Source organism: Kogia breviceps, chromosome 15 (assembly GCF_026419965.1).
Source record: "Kogia breviceps isolate mKogBre1 chromosome 15, mKogBre1 haplotype 1, whole genome shotgun sequence".
Classification (NCBI taxonomy): Eukaryota; Metazoa; Chordata; class Mammalia; order Artiodactyla; family Physeteridae; genus Kogia; species Kogia breviceps.
This window is the reverse complement of record NC_081324.1, coordinates 60,864,610-60,882,251: the sequence shown is the minus strand read 5'-3', so window position 1 is coordinate 60,882,251 and position 17,642 is coordinate 60,864,610. Positions and strand designations below refer to the sequence as shown.

Here is a 17,642-nt window from a genome sequence, read left to right as displayed (position 1 = left end):
ATAAACAAACAACAACAAGCCCACATCTCACTTCATGACAGTAAAACTGCTAAAAAACGAAAAGACAATGAGAATACCTTAAAGAAGCCTGAACAAATAGACAAATTCCTTTAAAGGAGCAATAAATAGACTGATGGCTGACTTCTTACAGAAACAGTGGAAGCCAATGACAATGGAAGCATATTTTTAAAGGACTGAAAGAAAATAATGGCAAACCCAGATGGTACACCCAGCAAAAATATCCTTCCAGAATATAAGTGAAATGATGACATTTTCAGATAAATTTTTTAAAAGACAGGCTGTAGCAAGGGCAGGCTAGGAAGCATCAGAGCTCAGGAATACTTTTCAACCACAGCAGCATCATTTGGGAAGCATTTCTCTCTCTGCCCGGTTTTGGAAGCAGTATGGACACCTTTGGTCAATTGTGAGGCATGGGGAGGCTGGCAGGAGAGAAGTTCTGAGATTCTTAGTCTTTGCTTCATGACCACTAGAGGTAAAGCCAACCAAATTCACGTTTCAGTCTGGAAAATAACAACAGAAAAAAAGTGATGGGAGCGAAAATAAGAAAATGAAATGTCCCAGAAATTTCCAGCAGTCTCCCACTTACTTCTGACTGTTCAGTAGCACATGATCATCCCCCCAACAAGGAATGTCATTGTTTTCGTCCAGCAAATGCTACTCCCAACAACAGCAGGGTCTGTAGGTGAAGAAGGAAGGGAGAGTGGGGTGGAGAAAAGGCAGGTAGGGCTGCTGCAGCCATGCCAATTTCACAGGAAATCCATTATCCTAACTTTGTAAAAACTCATTGTAATGCCTGCTTGGATTTCCAAAATGTCTTTTATTCAGAGCAGTAAACATCTTCTTAAAAGTTACATTCTATTCTCTGAAAGTCTGTGTGACATTTTATGGTTTGTTTGTTTGCTTTTTACAAATGCTTCCAGGCCGAATCTGTAGAACATGGTTTGGACACCACAAAGATTGTTTTATTCTTTACAGTCAATAAAAATGTCCTCTTAGAAGTCAAAGAACTTCATTAGAAATGGTATGCAGAGGAATAAACCTAAAACTGTTCCCCAAAAGTTAAAAATCAGATTTTTTTTAATTGAAAGTGTCCTGAGGCATCATTCCTTTCCATTGAGGTAGGTTGAGGAAGTATATTTACTCATCCTTAGGATAAACCATCTAACGGTGCTAATGAACTCCACCCAACTGTGCTCTCTGCACAGCCTAATGAGAAGCAGACGGTCCCAGTGGCCCCTGCCCTCTGCTCTCCCTTCGAGGCAGACAGCTTCAGAAGGAGCTGTTTGCAGAGGGTGTCAGTCATTCCCCTTTTCCTGGTTCACTGTGCCAGGCAGAGGGGAAGGCACCCCTTTCATTACAGCAGGGCAACACTGTCCTTCCCCTCCAGACTGGCCACAAGACCAGATTTCCACCTCTGCCCACCTGCCCATGGTGTAGGGTTTGCACATTTGAGGAAAGAGATCCAATGCCAGCTGCACCCCTGGAACAGGTAAGTGCCTGACAATTAGCTTTTGATTGTGGAGGCACCCACTTCAAAGACTTCCAGCTACACAACTAGGTGAGGAGCTGGCCACCCACCCAGGAAGGTCCCCTCTCAGAAGGCCCTGGGTGACCCGGGTAAGTGACCACTCAAGTAACCCCTCTTCTCCCTTCCTGTACCCCAGTTCCCACTCTTATGCTTTAAATTCGCCAATAAAGAGTGAACCCACAAAACCTCATGCACCCCACCTGGGACCTTAATAAAGGCAGAGCCCCAGGTCCTCACTCCCTCCCTCACTCCCTCCACCCCGACCTCGATGTGTGGCCCCAGGTGTGCTATGTGTCCTCCAGGACCTGTGAGTCATGAATCTTTTTGCCCAAAGTTCCCTGGTGACTGTCGCTGAGGTGCGTCCTGCAGTCATAAGACCCACAAGGCCCGGTCCAGCCCCATCACTGGATCCTGGTCAGGGAAATGTCTGCGGAGGCTGCTGCAGGTAGGACGGCCCAGGTGAGCGCCCCAGGCATCCTTAGCCAAGAGCATCACTATCATAGGCTGAGACTGACAGGTAACCCTCTGCTATAGAGACACGTACAGCAAATCCTAGCTTGTGCACTGCAACAGCCCACTTTAAAGACCATGTTCCTCTGTAGTGTCCAGAGTGACTGGCCTGGGGCAAGAGGCCTGAAAACCAGGCTTGCTTACCTGTTGGGAAGGGTATTATGACTTCCTTTAGTTTTTAAAAAACCAAAGTTGGAGAACTCAAATCAATTTTACCCCCTCCCAGTCACTGGGACTAGACCAGAGGGGTGGGGGGGGGGGAGGCGGGAGGGTCAGCAGGCCTAGAACCTTCTGAAAGGCCACCAGAGAGGCCCAGGCCAACTTGGGACAGCCCAGCCGGCAGCTGGCAGGGTCCTCGTGGGTCACAGGTCACAGGTCCTGTGGACCCAGTTGGAGCAGCATCCATGGAGGGTGGGTGGACTTGGACATGCGTCTGCAGAGCCCAGCCTGCCTGTGGGCACGGAGGGGCCTCAAAGACCCCTCCCCACTGCCACCAGTCACCTCCTGCACTCACTCCATCAGGTAGAGCAGGTGACCAAGGAGGGAAGGAGTGAGTGAACAACTATAAAAAACACAGCATGGCCTGAAGGGATTTTTTAAAAAATTATTGGATTAAGACTAGATTTCAGGAAGAACTAAAAGTGCATTTCCTTTCATCCTCTACATGCAGGTGAGTAGGTCAGTGAGAATGGTCACTTCATCTATAAAACAAAGAAATTGTCATTTCTCAGTCCTGAGCCAAGAGACAGCAGGAACCACCCTCCCCTGTGGGTGGAACCGGTGCTGTGTGACACCGGGCACTTGTTTCCTGTGGCCGCTGTGACAACTCACAGCAATCTGACTGGCTCAAAACAACACAGATTTATTATCTCACAAGTCTGGAGGTCAGAAGTTCAAATGGGTATCAAGGTGTTGGCAGGTAGTGTCCTGTCCGGATTCCTCAGCCTGTAGCTCCCTTCCCGTCCTCAAAGCCAGCAGCCTTGGGGGACCCCTGAGGGTCCAGGGGAGGGTCCCCAGTCCACGGGGCCCACTTGGATAATCTGGATAATCGCCCTATTTTGAAATCAGCTGACTAGCAAACTTAATTCCATCTGCAGCCTTCACACCACTTGCCATGGTCCACAGCACACCCAGTTTCCAGGGTTTACAGCCTGGACATCTCTGTGGACATTATTCTGCCTGCCGCTCTGGGGGACCTGCTTTCTCCTCTGAGAAAGCGGGGGGCATGGGCTTGTTGGAAGGATGGCGTGAACTGTGAGTGAACTGACGTTCGCTCAGTTTGTGGAGGGCTCCACCCTCACCCAGCAGGGGCCTGAAGACTGCTCTAACCCGAGCACCCCTCCAGCACCCCCATGGCCACCCCTCCAGGCAGAGAGCAGAGGAAAGCTAAAGCTTTCAAAAATCAGAAAGGTAGGGCTTCCCTGGTGGCGCAGTGGTTGAGAGTCCGCCTGCCGATGCAGGGGACACAGGTTTGTGTCCCGGTCCGGGAGGATCCCACATGCCGCGGAGCAGCTGGGCCCGTGAGCCATGGCCGCTGAGCCTGCGCGTCCGGGGCCTGTGCTCCGCAACGGGAGAGGCCACAACAGTGAGAGGCCCATGTACCGCACACACAAAATAACCAGAAAGGTAATGAGACCACTCTAGAGTTCAAAACATTAAGCTCAAGACAATTATGTATTAACACTTTAAACAATAGAAAGTGGAGGACTTTTTGCTTTTAAATTTTCTGTTTTTAAGCCCCTGTTTGAGCTTTGCTAGAGGTTCAGTCTGACAGTTGGTACACAGGACCTGCCTCTTACACATTAGCCCAGGGGGCAGGAGGGATACATAAGGAGCCCAGAATTTATCCACTTCAATTATTAAATCAAAAAGCTGTTTGGGACTTCTCTGGAAGTTCAGTGGTTGGGACTCCGCGTTTTCACAGCTGTGGGCCTGGGTTCAATCCCTGGTCAGGGAACTAAGATCCCACATGCCTCGGGGCATCGCCAAAACATTAAAATTTTTTTAAAAAATTTAAAAAAAAAAGCTGTTCAACATTTGAGTGAAGGACCAGATACAAATCAACACATAACACCTTGAGCGATTATGAGACATTATAAAAACTTAATGCTTGCAATGAAAGTTAACAATGAAATTAAAGGTATTATTCTATAGCATCTTTTCATTAAAGACATCACAAGGGTTTACCCACATTATTGCTATAATTATCCCAATTTTATAATGGAAAAACAAACTTTACATCAACTATCTGTTGTCTTCTAAGGGAGAGGAGAGAAGTTTCATATCTACCCTTAGAATCAAGACAGACGTTTCTTTCGGTTGGTAATTACACTTTGAATAAAAAAACATAATAGTCCGTTTGTTTGAGATGATAAACCCACTATCTGGGGGTTTCCGGGGTCCAGCCTCAGGACTTAAGACCGCACTGCCGGGATTTCCCTGGTGGCTCAGTGGTTAAGAATCCGCCTGCCAATGCACGGGACACAGGTTCGAGCCCTGGTCCAGGAAGATCCCACATGCCATGGAGCAACTAAGACCATGCACAACTACTGAGCCTGCGCTCTAGAGCCTGCAAGCCACAACTACTTAAGTCTGTGCCCCTAGAGCCCGTGCTCCACAACAAGAGAAGCCACAGCAACAAGAAGCCCACGCACCGCAACGAAGAGCAGCCCCCGCTATCAGCAACTAGAGAAAACCCGCGCACACCGCACAGCAACGAAGACCCAACACAGCCAAAAATAAATAAATAATTTTTTAAAAGACCACACTGCCACCTGGTGGCAGGATAGAGTTTTACAATGATTCATTTTGAGAGCCTGCCAGACTGGTTTGCAATGAAAAAGTGGTTATCATTTAACTTCAAGAAAAATGAAAGGGTCTGAGGGACAGGGGTTGGAGGTGCCGAATTAAAACAAAACGTCCCATTAGTCCCATCCTTCCTGGGGAACAAAGCCCGACCCTACTGACACCTGGAACCCTAGAACCCGGTAAGTGGCCTCCGGGTGCCCCTGGTGGAGGACGCAGCACACTTCCAAGATCCTTCTGTTTACCTTAAAACCAGCCGTGCCATTCAGCCAAAACCAAATAGACAAGGCCCTGAGGTTAGGAAACCAAATACAGTTATTTAACTACTTTTAGAAAACCTGAAAGAAGCTCCAAGCACAGGTGTTACGTGAAGCCAATGAATTCTGGTGATCCTCATTTCAAACATGTCACAACAGTTAATATATTGGGGCTGAGGTTTTAAGGAGAATTTCCTAAGACAAGGCGATTTAGCCAACAATTTATGGACAAGAAGAGGACGCACTGCTGCATCTTGGGGTGAAGGTGGGGAGAAGACTCTTCCCTGAAGTCTCGGGAAAGGGCTCTTGGCAGGGGGCATCCTCAGGCTTCAGGATCCAAAACACTCCCCAAGACGATTCCTATCTCAACCCAGTACAATCCACACAGAACTAGAGTCGGGTATAAATCTGACCAAATTATCCACGTTGAGGCTACGCTATCTCCATCACTGGATGGTGGGCTTTCGCCAGGCCTGCTCCCTGAATGCTCACAGGGACACCCCGGGGGGTGGGGCCGGCGGGGGCCCAGAGCCCCTGGCCTTGGCCTGCTCCCCAGCCCTGAAAGGCCAGCCCTGCCCTGCTGACCTTTCAAGCCGAGCCTGAGATCAGCAAGATCAGCAAGATGGAGTGAAGGTCTTCCACTCAGTAAGCACAGCTGGTCACTGTCCCTTTCATTCTCTCCACTCTGGAGTCCGAACCCACTGAAGATTGAGGGGCAGGCAGCAGGGCAGGAGGCGGGGGTGCCACCTCGCAGGCTTGCGAGGAAGATGCTTGGGAGTGGGCGGCCGCCCAGGATTCCTGCATCACGTAGAGTGAATTGTCGCCCGTGAGAAGAGCCTCGGTTCTGCTCATGGGTCTACTGCCCCTGTTGGAATAGAGTTTCCAGGTCGTTGTGGTTCCCCTACAGAATCAATGGAATCAAACCCCTTCCCAAAATAAGAAGTGACATGGCTGGAGACCTAGGTGAGTTTTAAATTTAAGTGAGTATCTAAGCAAACGAGGGAGGAGAGGAACCAGACTGCTCTTGACATGCCTCTGCCTGTCCTAACGCACAAAAAGGAGGCCTCGTTAAAAAACGAAGAAAGGAATATTCCCAGATCATCCAGTTCTATGCAAACACACATAAAGGGAAACTACCAATTTTACCACAATGCCTGATAGTCCATTTGGAAATCAGCACATTACACTAAAAATCTCCAAATATTTTCCACAAATGGTCAAAGATTTATCAAAATACACTTCATGTGTTTTATCTGGTGATGCTCCCTCTGACAGCGATGGACAGAGTCCCCGTTTCTCGAAGGCGCAGAGGGACAGCCATGGCATCTGCTTCTCCAGGCAGCGTGAGGGTGGGAACCACTCCCTCCACCCTTGCTCCTGGAGGTGCCACCCCTGCGACACAAGGATAAACAAACCCTCCTTTCAAATCTACTCGGTGGTAATTAGGTGCTTCCACGGAGCATGTAAAAACTGGAGGTGTCACGAATCAGGAGACTGAGGGTTAACTTCTGAGACTTAGAATCCTACCTGTGTGAGCTGAAACGGTGCACCTACCATTTCAGCATTTCTGAGACTTTCTTATTTAACTTTTTTTTGTTTGGGGATTTTTAAAATTTTGTATTGGAGTCGTTTTACAGTGTCCTGTGAGCTTCAACTGTACAGCAAAGTGATTCAGTTCCACATATACATGCATCTATCCCTTTTCCGATTCTTTTCCCATTTAGGTTATTACAGAATACTGAGCAGAGTTCCCTGCACTATACAATAGGTCCTTGTTGGTTATCGGTTTTAAATATAGTAGCATGTCTATGTTAATCCCAAACTCCTAATTTATCCCCCCACCTTTCCGCTTTGGTGACCTTATTAACTTTTCACATTAATGGGAAGAGTCAGCATCCATGACGATGGCTGTCCCATGTGGTGCTCGTCCTGGAAAGCTGCTCTTTCCAACAATCTACACATATTCCCTCCCTTAATTCAAGAGCCACCTTCAGAACCACTCACCTTTTTATAGATGAGGAAACTGAGACAGCAAAGTTGAAAGCTCATCCAAGGTCACGTGGAAGCCAGCGCTCAACCCTGGCCGTCTGATGCCAGAGCCTCAACCACAAAGCCTGTGAGTCCTCTCCCCACCGCCCCTTCAGTTGTATCTTTATCCACAAACAAGGGGCAGGACCTCGTGGGCCTCGGCACCAGACCCTGAGGAGGACAATAGCTCTGTAGTCTTCCCGCTAAGAACCCATTTCTTGAATCTGATACTGAGGAAACAGCAAAGAAAGCCCAAATGAGCAATTTTAAAAGGTGGAGGTGAGGGATGACTATATCTTCAGAAGCCTCAATGTCATGAAATTTAGTCAGAGGCTGAGGAACTATTTCAGGGTAAAGGAGCCTAGAGGGACAGGACGACCAAACACCACACGTGAGCCTAGCCTGGATCTTGCACTGAAGCGGAGATGCTGTAAATGACGCGGACAAAGTGTCCAATCAGCGCTCGACCTCCTGAGGTTGCTGACTGCACCGCACACCCGTGAGAGGAGAGATTTCCCAGGAAACCACACGGAAGTGGGGAGGGATGGATCATACGTGCTCCATGCCACATGCAACCTAGGCTCGGCTGGTTCAGAGAAAACAAAACGTGGGTGCCTGTGTGCATGGGTATATATGCACTCATGTGAATGTGTACGTGTGTACACGTGTGTCACACGCCAGTAGTGCGTGCATGTGCGTGTGCATATAAAATGTGTATTTGTGTGTGGAAAGAGCGAGCACAAAGGCTGAAGCAAATGAGGCAAAATGGTAGCCACTGACGAATCTGCCTAAAGGGTATATGAGTGGTTTTTGTGCACAATAATTTCAAAAACTGTTTCCAGATCAAAAGTGAATTATTTTAATAATTGGGTTAATTGGCTTACAAAGACACACGTTGATTTTAACAGTATTAATATATATTTACACTAAGTATTATGTTAATTATACATATTTGATACTCAGCTCAGCATTAAAGAAGCTGTTAGTAAGTTGTCTCAGGACTGGGATATTGGAATTCTACTATAGGCTTTTCCATAATTTCTAAGCTTCTATAATCAATTAGTGTTGTTACCTTCATATTCAGAGAAAAAGAAATCAAAAAACAAAAGTGCATCACATAAAATTCTCACCGGCTGCTTACCTGTAAGAACAGCCTCCTTTAAATTTTTAAGATATTTTTACATTTTCTAACTCAAGATCATCCATTTCCACTAAGCAGCTGTTGGACACTTCTAAACTCTTGGTGTACCTTTCTTATACGTGACTAAAGGACAGAGTATAAATGCAATTTTAATATGTTTATTATGTTCCCAAAACTATGCTGGGTTCTTTAAAATGCCCTACAGTCCTCACCACACCCTGTCCCTGGCTTACAGAGGAGTGTGACCAGCAGGCCTGTTGCTGACGAGGAGGCCTTGCAGAGGACAAAGCTGAGATCCGAATCCTCGCTCGTCCCTCCTCTGAAACCCACGCTGTGTCCTGCTGCCTCTACAGGTTCAGTGAAAGGTGTCTGCATTTGGCCAGATACTGTTTCAGCTGCAGAACTCGTTCCTGACTTTATTATGTCAAGCAAATACCCACTCCCTGGATATTTCACTTGAATTCTTGACCCAAATAATCAGACAACTCGCCCACCGTCCACCTCACTTGTAGGTGGACAATACCTGCTTCCATCTGCTCAGTGTCTGCTCTTCCAGCCCCTTCGCACCCAGGGAAGCAGCCTTACCAGGGGAAAGCTGGGGCACAGAGAACAGAAACGCCCCGGGTCTTAACTAGGGAAGTGACCAAGCCCAAACCATAACCTACGCCCTGTCAGTCCAGGCCCAAGCCACTCATGTTTCATACTTGAAACTATAATGCTAAACACCATTTATGTAGCTAATCATCTAAGTTAGCTGGTCAAAAGCCCAGCTATAAAGAGCCTGGACTGCAAAATACCTTAAATTCTGAAACCATATTGCGGCCACGCCCCAGCTTCTAGCCACTAATGCAGTGTGTAGTAAGTGTGTAGTATTGTTCTTGACACCAAGATTTTCAAAAGCAGAAAACTGTTTATTTAATACTCTCAGTATTGAGCGCCTGAGACCAAAGCGAGCTCTCGTTTTTACTGAACGCCATTAGGCCACTTTCAGTTTCATCCTCCTCCTTCTCAAAGGCACAGGGCACAGGGGAGGCCCACGCCTGGGACCCGGACTCGGCTCTACACAGTGCGCCAGGACAAGCCCGTTCTTCCCAGCTCTCTCCTCTGTTACAAAGTTTAAAAGTTTGTTCCAGAAAGGAGATTATATAAAGCACCTGACATACAATGGGTACCCCTGAAAGTAGCTTCCGTTGCGCCTCAAATTTTAAGGCTGCTTGACCACGTTTTGGACCGTCTGGGCCCAACCTCCTGTTGACTAAGGTACAAGTGTGTTTAGGTATCTTTTGCTTCCTGAGAACAGGATTCCCCTGGATCTCACCATCCAGAACTAAATCCCAATCTGGTGTCATCTCACCCCAGCCCACGGCCACCAGTGCCTGGCTCAGGGAAGGAGTCAACGTCAGTAACATGGGATGAGGACCTAAGCCAGGTTCACAAGCTCAGGTGAATCCGGGAATTGCACAGCTAACTCAGAAGTAAAACAGAGTCTGAAACAGGAAGTCAATCTTCGCAATTGGGAACCAAATCCATATCTTGAGGTTTTCCAAAGTACGAATCCCGTTTTTATGTAACATTTCTCCATTTCCAAAACATGCAAGAAAAACCAACATCCAACACACACACGAACGTAAGAGTCTGCACGCGCAAACACACAAAACAGCAAGGACCTGCGGCCACGCGAGGGTCCCTCACGTGAACGTGCACCTTTCGCCTCCCTCCCCTTAGACTGACTGACCTCCTTCCCTAGTTCTGTGCGCGTTCTGTCCACAGGCACACAGAGCAGGTGGCTTTTAGGGCAGCATTTGTCAACAAACCCCAATCCTGAGAGATGCAGCTTCAGCAGAAGTGGCGGGACCTCTGGGAGGTCCTGGTGTCACAATTTCCACGCTAGACTTGTCAGCGACAGAAAACATTCCTACAATGGGTCCAAGCTGGAGAGCAGAGGAGAAAATGGTGTATTAGGTCACGGAACACGTACAAGACATCCCGAGGGGATACTTGGAAGAGTGCGCGCTTCCCAGTAAGAACTTTTAGGTGAGGGGAGAACTAGATAAATCATATTCTGAGTAAAGGACACGTTTATGTCACAGTTTAAAACATGCAAAACACTCTATATGCTGACCATTACATACAAGTGGCGTAAAATCTTGATGCAAGGATGAGAATGGTCCACAAACATTTCGGGTTAGTGGCCTGCCAGAGGGAAATGTCATCAGGGAAGGGTATAAAGGGGACATCAGTTATTACTTTTGATGATTTACTATTTAAAAGCAGCCGAGAAATCTAAGGCAAATATGGAAAAATAAAACATCAAAGCTGAAGAAAACTTCACAGCGAAAAAAATAAAATCCAAGGAGGGAGGTGACCCCATTCTGCAGGCACTACAGCTTACCTTACCCCCCACTGTGGGGTGGGGAACACACCAGCTTCTGCAATGTACTTTTTTAGAGTTAAGAGATCTAAGTATTGGATGGAAAGAAATATTTACATATTTAAATAGTGTGAACACTACTCGTTGGGAACACTTATAGCATTTACTGCCTCAACCAAATGCAGAGATGTCATAAGACTGGTTAAAAACTGAGGAACGGCAGCTGTGTCCCCCACATGGCGTCAGCATGCAAACATTATAAAGATGAACACACAAATTTTTAGCACTTTATAAAGTTCACATCCAGAACCTAAGTATATATTCCAATGTACTTATCTCTCTGAAATTCCACCCACCACTTGTCTGACAAAGGAACACTTTACCCAATTAAAAACTAAGGTTCTTATTAAGCCATTTCCTCATTACAGAATGTAGAATCTTGATAAGAAACTGATTTCTTAAAACATGTAAGGAAATTCCCCGGTTGACAAATTCCATGGGGGGAGCAGGGCGGGTCTCAGTGTAAGAGCATTTTTCCCTTGAGAAGATGAGAATTCATTTAATTTGATAAATTAAACATGATCATTAAACTTTTACAAGAAATTCTGAATTTTATTTCAATAATTTCATAAAACTTAGTTGATGGCAAAGTACAGAACAGCATCCAAAGAAATACTTTGCAACAAAGCTCTCCTTTGCTTCTCAAAAGTTTATCTTTAAATTGGATTTTTCAAATTAAGTATTTCCCTAAATTTAAATCAAAATAGCTTGATACACACCCTCATACATTTATCTATTACATATTGCACATTTAAGGATATACACTTTGGATGAAAATAGTACACAATGAAAAAGCAAGTTTGCCCCCAAAACTACATTAAACTCTTTATATAACTCCTGACAAACCTCTACTTCTTGAAACATGGAATGTACTAAAATGAGTAATTCTTATTGCTCAGGAATGTAAAATAGACAATTACTTGCAACTGCAACTCTCCATAACTTGTTTTGGAACTTAATTGTCAATAATCTCTCTCCCAAAAAAAGATCTATATTTTTTCTCAAGGTCCTTAAGTGGGTATATTACCTGACATCCTTTGTTCTCTGTAGGATTACAAACAGTATCGAGATTTTAGACCATGAATTATCAAAACCCACACACTTGGTTTAAATAATCATTAAATCTTTAAGGACCATATACAGAAAATACTGAGGTCACACTCCGTTCTCCAGCCTTGAAGGTTACATAAACCAATGAGTTCCACAGCCCCCTTCTTTTATTATAACGTTAATAAAGTTTAGTTATGCTCATACTGGCTTAAGAGCTGAGATTGCTAGTGGCCAGTTACTTCTTCTCACTTCTTTGGTAGATAAAAGCCAAGAAAAAAAGTCTTAGAAAATCTAGGGCCACAAGGTTCCACAAAGAAATGTTACAGTCGGCCCTCTGTTATCTGTGGGCTTTGCATCAGTGTATACAGGGGGGCTGACTATACTCAGCCATTTTATACAAGGGACTGGGCATCCCTGGATCTTGGTTTCCACAGTGAATCTTGAAACCAATCCGCCCTTGGTCACAGAGGGACAACTGTACTGTCTTTACAGTGAATCAAAGGCATCACAAAAGGACCACACTAGACAGTACCTGATTTGGACAGGATAGAAAGCATGTCCTCTGCGTGGTAGATTACACTGGTTAAGAGCCTGCGCTCTTATGACCAGACCATCGGGATCCAGAGCTTGTGTTGTTACCTAAAGTTGTGTAAACCTGAGCATATCTAACTTCCCTAAACCTGTCTGCTCGTCCCCAACTAAGGAGATAAGAACAGTACCAAAAAAAAAAAAAAAGAACAGTACCTATTCACAGGATCCGGGGGAGAATTATGACTTGACATAAAACACCTGGCGCACTGGGATAAGCATCTTGAAGACCGTTTCATGCTTTGAGAAACACACGATGGGTGAAATAAATTGCTTAGGTGGGCAATCACTTCGGGTGTCTGCTAGCAAAGTGGTAATTAAAGCTCAACCCCACGTTTCTGAAATCACTTATTTTTGCACAGACAGCTCAGACCTATTTGCAAGCAAAAACCCTTTACTCGTGTTCTAGCAACGCTAACTTCACAAAGACAGCTCTTGCCAATAAGCAACCCCTCAAGCTGATTCCTGCAACTTAATTTTTTTTTTAAGATTAACATACAAAGAACTCTGAAAATGCCAGGTTCCCTACATTACAGGACTAAGTCTTACTCGAACCTACTTGGTATCTTGTCTTTTGGCATTTAAAAGCCTCTAAAGCAGTTGTCTTGGCTGCAGATTAAAATGACTGGAGCTTAAAAACAAATGACCGAGCCGGGTCTCCCACCCTGACCAATCTTCAGGCAGTATATCTGCAGGTACCGTCCAAGTGTCAGGATACTTTCTGGAGCGCATCACACGTGTTAACACACGCTGTAGCTGCATACCACCACTAAAATATAGCATAATGAATAGTTATCTGAGTAGTTCCCTGCACCTTTTTTCAAGGTGGGTGTTACATATAGGAACAACTGGCAAACAAGAAACGCAGTTTTAAAACAAGAGAAATGTGATAATAGGAGTGTATGCATAATTAGAAAGGGAATTACCTGGCCAATAGAGCTTTACATTGTAAATAAAATGTTCATAACCTTACGGTCACAAACATGATCATAAAAATATTTTAGGATCATAAAAAGTACTTTTGCAGTCACTTATACTTGGTTTTCAATAAACCAGAGAAAGTAGATTAAAAATTTTTTAAAAAGGATACAAGGTTGTATGTAATTTATGATTATGCTTAAAGAGCACCAGTATTATAAGGAAATAAATGTTTATAGAAGCCGATGCAGAGTTCAGCATTTATTTTTTATAAACTATTTTCTGAATTCCCTAAGATGCACACATCAGTATTTCTACAAGCAGAAACGTAGGAAGCTAGAACTTTCTTTCCCTTCAAGGATGATGTTCAAACTTCTCTGCACCAGTTCCTGCAGGCTGGGCATTCCCAAGAGGCCACGGTTCCTGCACAGAACTCTCCAGAAGCACAGCTTCTACCAAGGTGGGCTCTCAAATGTGGAACTGAAGAAGCAGGTGTCCCCATGTCCTACCACAAAGCCCTTAACCTCCAGGTCACTAAGAAAAGACTACCTGCCAGCGGGACTCGGGTCCCAGTGACTGGCTGTTATTACCTGATAGAACATAAATACACACACCACAGTCTGTTGAAATCAAATTCCTTTTTGTTGCTTTTCAGAAAGGAAAATGACACTTCACCACATTTTTAAACAGTTTATTTATTCACACAATAGTTTATTTTCCTTTGAAAGCTAGAATATGAAGATCATTTATTTACCTTATTTTGTTGTTTTTCCATATAGTAAAACTGGTCTTTCCCTTATTTTCATAAAGGTGAATTTTTAAAAATCTATGCACATACCAAAATCACTGAAAGAAATGTGCAAAAGCTCTGGGAAAACTAGTACCTGAATGTTTTCAAACTGGCAGAAGATTAAAATTGGGGGATATACCCTATAAGGAACTGTACTTTTTATCTTATTGATAAAGGCTGCTTTCAAAGTGGCATATTTTGAACTAAGATAACTGAAGGAGAAATTAAGAATATTATTGTTCTCTGACGAGAACTTCCTAATTTGATACATATTTTTTTCCAAGTGTCATTTCTTCTTTTAAGGTAACATACTGCACACTCAGAATACGATTCTTAAATTTGTCTCTTGTAAATACAAGAATGGGCAAAATTAAGGTACATTCGTTATAGAAAGAATGAAGGAAGGTAGTGCATTTAGTGTCAGATAAGAACTTAAAGGCCTTAGTTACTTGCTTGTGGCTTCAGAGATGGCAACAGTGTATTTCCCTCATGCTGACATTCACAAGTAAGCAGGCAGACAAAGCAAAAATTTCTGAACATGTAAGGAAAGAAGACGAATAATTTAATCTATGTATTACCAGTCAATTAATACAGTTGGACTCTGTCGGAAGTAAAATAATTTGATTACATTTCATACAGCAGTTAAGAGTCTCCTGAACAGTCGGAGCATGTCCTGCTACGTAAAGCAGTGAAGAAAGCCATGTGGACTTTATTTTGCAAACAACACTCAGACTACATTTTAGCTCAAGACCAACCACTGCATTATGCATCTTGTGAAATGCCTACCTAAAAATGCATTTATTTATTACCAATTGGGAGGGGGGATTTCTAGCCTAAACACTAAAACCAGACATGTGCATGAGACTATTCTACAGCTAGCTGCCTGTGGTACAGTGTTATGACAGGAAATCTCACACTCTTGAGCATCTTACGTCCACTACTCAGTCGTATCAAATTGGGGTACATTTTTTTCTACAAAGTTACCAGAAACAGACACTGAGCTAGAGTCAGGAGAGCAGGTTTCAGGTCCAGCACTGCCTCTGCCCTTGTGAGACATGAGGAAAGTCCTCTGAGCTCTCACAAAGGCCTCAAATCCCTTAACTATAAAACAAAGAGGTTGAACAAAATGAACTCTAAGGAGCATTCCCATAAAACGGGCTTCTACTAAATTGTTGAGAATGTAAATTGTTTAAAAACTGATAGCTATGAAATCTCAAGCCTGATGCTCATCACCAGTAATGCTGATTATAGAAAGAAACCGAAGCCAAGGAATTAGTGATTCTGCACGGACGGGACGGAAATGCAAGGCTTGTTGGCATGCTTTCCCAGGTACCAGAGTGGGAAGGAGCTTTTACAATGACTGCTCCAGGCGGCACCTGCAGCACGTGCAGGGAAGACGTGCCCTTGTTCTTACTCTTGCACTCAAGCAAGAGGTTTTCTAGAAGATAACATAAAGCGCAACACCACAGTACACGGGCTCTGCCAAGTTCAAAACATACTTGAAATGAAAATGCAACCAAAATACTTCAGAGCATCTCACTCCATTATAAAAGGTACACACAGACCTGGGGCCAACATACTTCACTGCACCATGTCAAGTCCCAGAGTCCAATTTCCCTTTCAAATATAAGTGCATCTTTCACAAAACCAACACCTATATTCAAAAATCAAAATTCACTTGTATTAGACTGTACTTAGTAGAAAAAGTGAATCTATTTTTTCTGGTTCCAAAATTTTCTATGCCAACACAGATTAACTAAATGAGACTTAAGACTAAGTACAGGAAAGTACGCCAGACCCTGTCATGCATTTATAGTGCAAACGCATTTCACGTGGTTGACATAGAGATCTGCAAAGGATAAGGTCATTTTTCACAAAGAAATTCCCAAGGTTTACTCAATAATACCAAATTTCCATAATGGAAATTACTGGGCGTGCCACATTGGACAGGGAAAAACCTACTTTAACTATTATTATGAAATGTTATAAAATAAAAGGAATTCTTAGGCTAGTCAAAAAGCAGTGACTATGGGCTTCCCTGGTGGCGCAATGGTTGAGAGCCCGCCTGCCGATGCAGGGGACACGGGTTCGTGCTCCAGTCCAGGAAGATCCCACATGCCGCTGAGCGGCTGGGCCCGTGAGCCATGGCCGCTGAGCCTGCGCATCCGGAGCCTGTGCTCTGCAACGGGAGAGGCCACAACAGTGAGAGGCCTGCATACCACACACACAACACACACAAGCAGTGACTAGAGTCAAGGAGAATCAGTCTTTCTTGAGAAGACACTAAAAGAACCTATTAAGAATAGGATAAATTAAACACAACAGAGCCACAGGGCAGACATGTAAACTGACTGAAATTACAGCACTTTTATACTCATGGTATTTGCTTGTTTTATATTATCTTGAGGACAAATGGCTTATGATCTTCCAAAATTCCAAAAACGGCCTGAAATTTTATCAATTCCTTTCCTTAAAAGAATGAGGACTTTGAACCTTGCACAAATACTCTAATATCCGCAGGGATTTCCATGAGATAAATTATGCATTTTAGAACCCAGATCACCACACAGCACACTCCCTGGCATCCCGTCTAATGACACAACAAACACAAGCTATCGAGCAAGAATCTGTTAACAGTTTTATTATTTTTGTGTTAAATACCATGGGACAGGGTTGGAAGGATGAAAAACTCAGTCAACAACTGCCTCACAAGGGATAAGAAAAATTCTGCCATGATATTAGCAAAGGTAAAGGAGAAAATTTACACTGTAAGAGGCACCATTTCCCCACAGAATACCTCTTGGCATTTCCTGAATGAGTGGGATTAGCAATCTAAATAAATCATATTTCAAGAGGTAACAGCAACAGATAAAATTTAAAGGGATTATTAAAATAACATTTACAAGACTCTGAACAATTCTTGAACTCTTATTAAAACCACAAAGAAAGAACAATTCTTTATTTATGAATTTCATAAAGGACTGAATGTGCAATGACACCTGCTAGGGATGGTCTGGTGACCTTCACGCCGTCCGGGAGCCCAACACTCTGCTCTTACTGTGTTTCTAACCGTGAGACTGTTACAGGCGAGGCCTATATGACGCTGTACACACAAAGAATGGTCACCGTGGGCCACACTACCAGTGAGATGGTAGGTAAACAAATCTTTTTCTGGTCAAGAGAAAAAAAAAGAAATAGCACTCTGCATGCTTCACTCTACAAGATGAATTTCCCTAGAAAGAATCCAATGAAAATGGCTGCAATTACAACAAGAAGTGAAGGAAGAGGACTGGTGACATTATCTCTGAAGGATGCAGCTGAGGTGGATCCAGGTTTATCCGAATGTGCTACCTTTCTGAGCCTTAAGCCTTCATCCTAGAAAAAAATATATGCACAAAAAGAGGTTTTAAAAACAAACATTCATAAGACTAGTGAGCTACAAATATACAGACAGAAAGCAGGTCAGTATGCATGCGACTGGGGGTGAGAGCAGGGATGAGCTGCTACCCAGCCTAAGGAAACTTTCTAGGGTGATACAGTCTAAAACCTGATTCCAGTGATGGCTGCACATTCCA

At 44.1% G+C, this 17,642-nt stretch overlaps 1 protein-coding gene across 1 annotated transcript in view; it reads right to left on the bottom strand.

Moving 5' to 3' along the window:
* Window positions 1–16,682: 16,682 nt before the first annotated feature.
* Window positions 16,683–17,642, bottom strand: part of VAPA (VAMP associated protein A) — a 39,411-nt gene continuing 38,451 nt past the window's right edge. Inside the window, exon 6 of the mRNA XM_059041271.2 lies at window positions 16,683–17,442. Coding sequence (XP_058897254.1) covers window positions 17,284–17,442 — 159 coding nt within the window. The 3' untranslated portion in view covers window positions 16,683–17,283. The remainder of the gene's footprint in view (window positions 17,443–17,642) is intronic.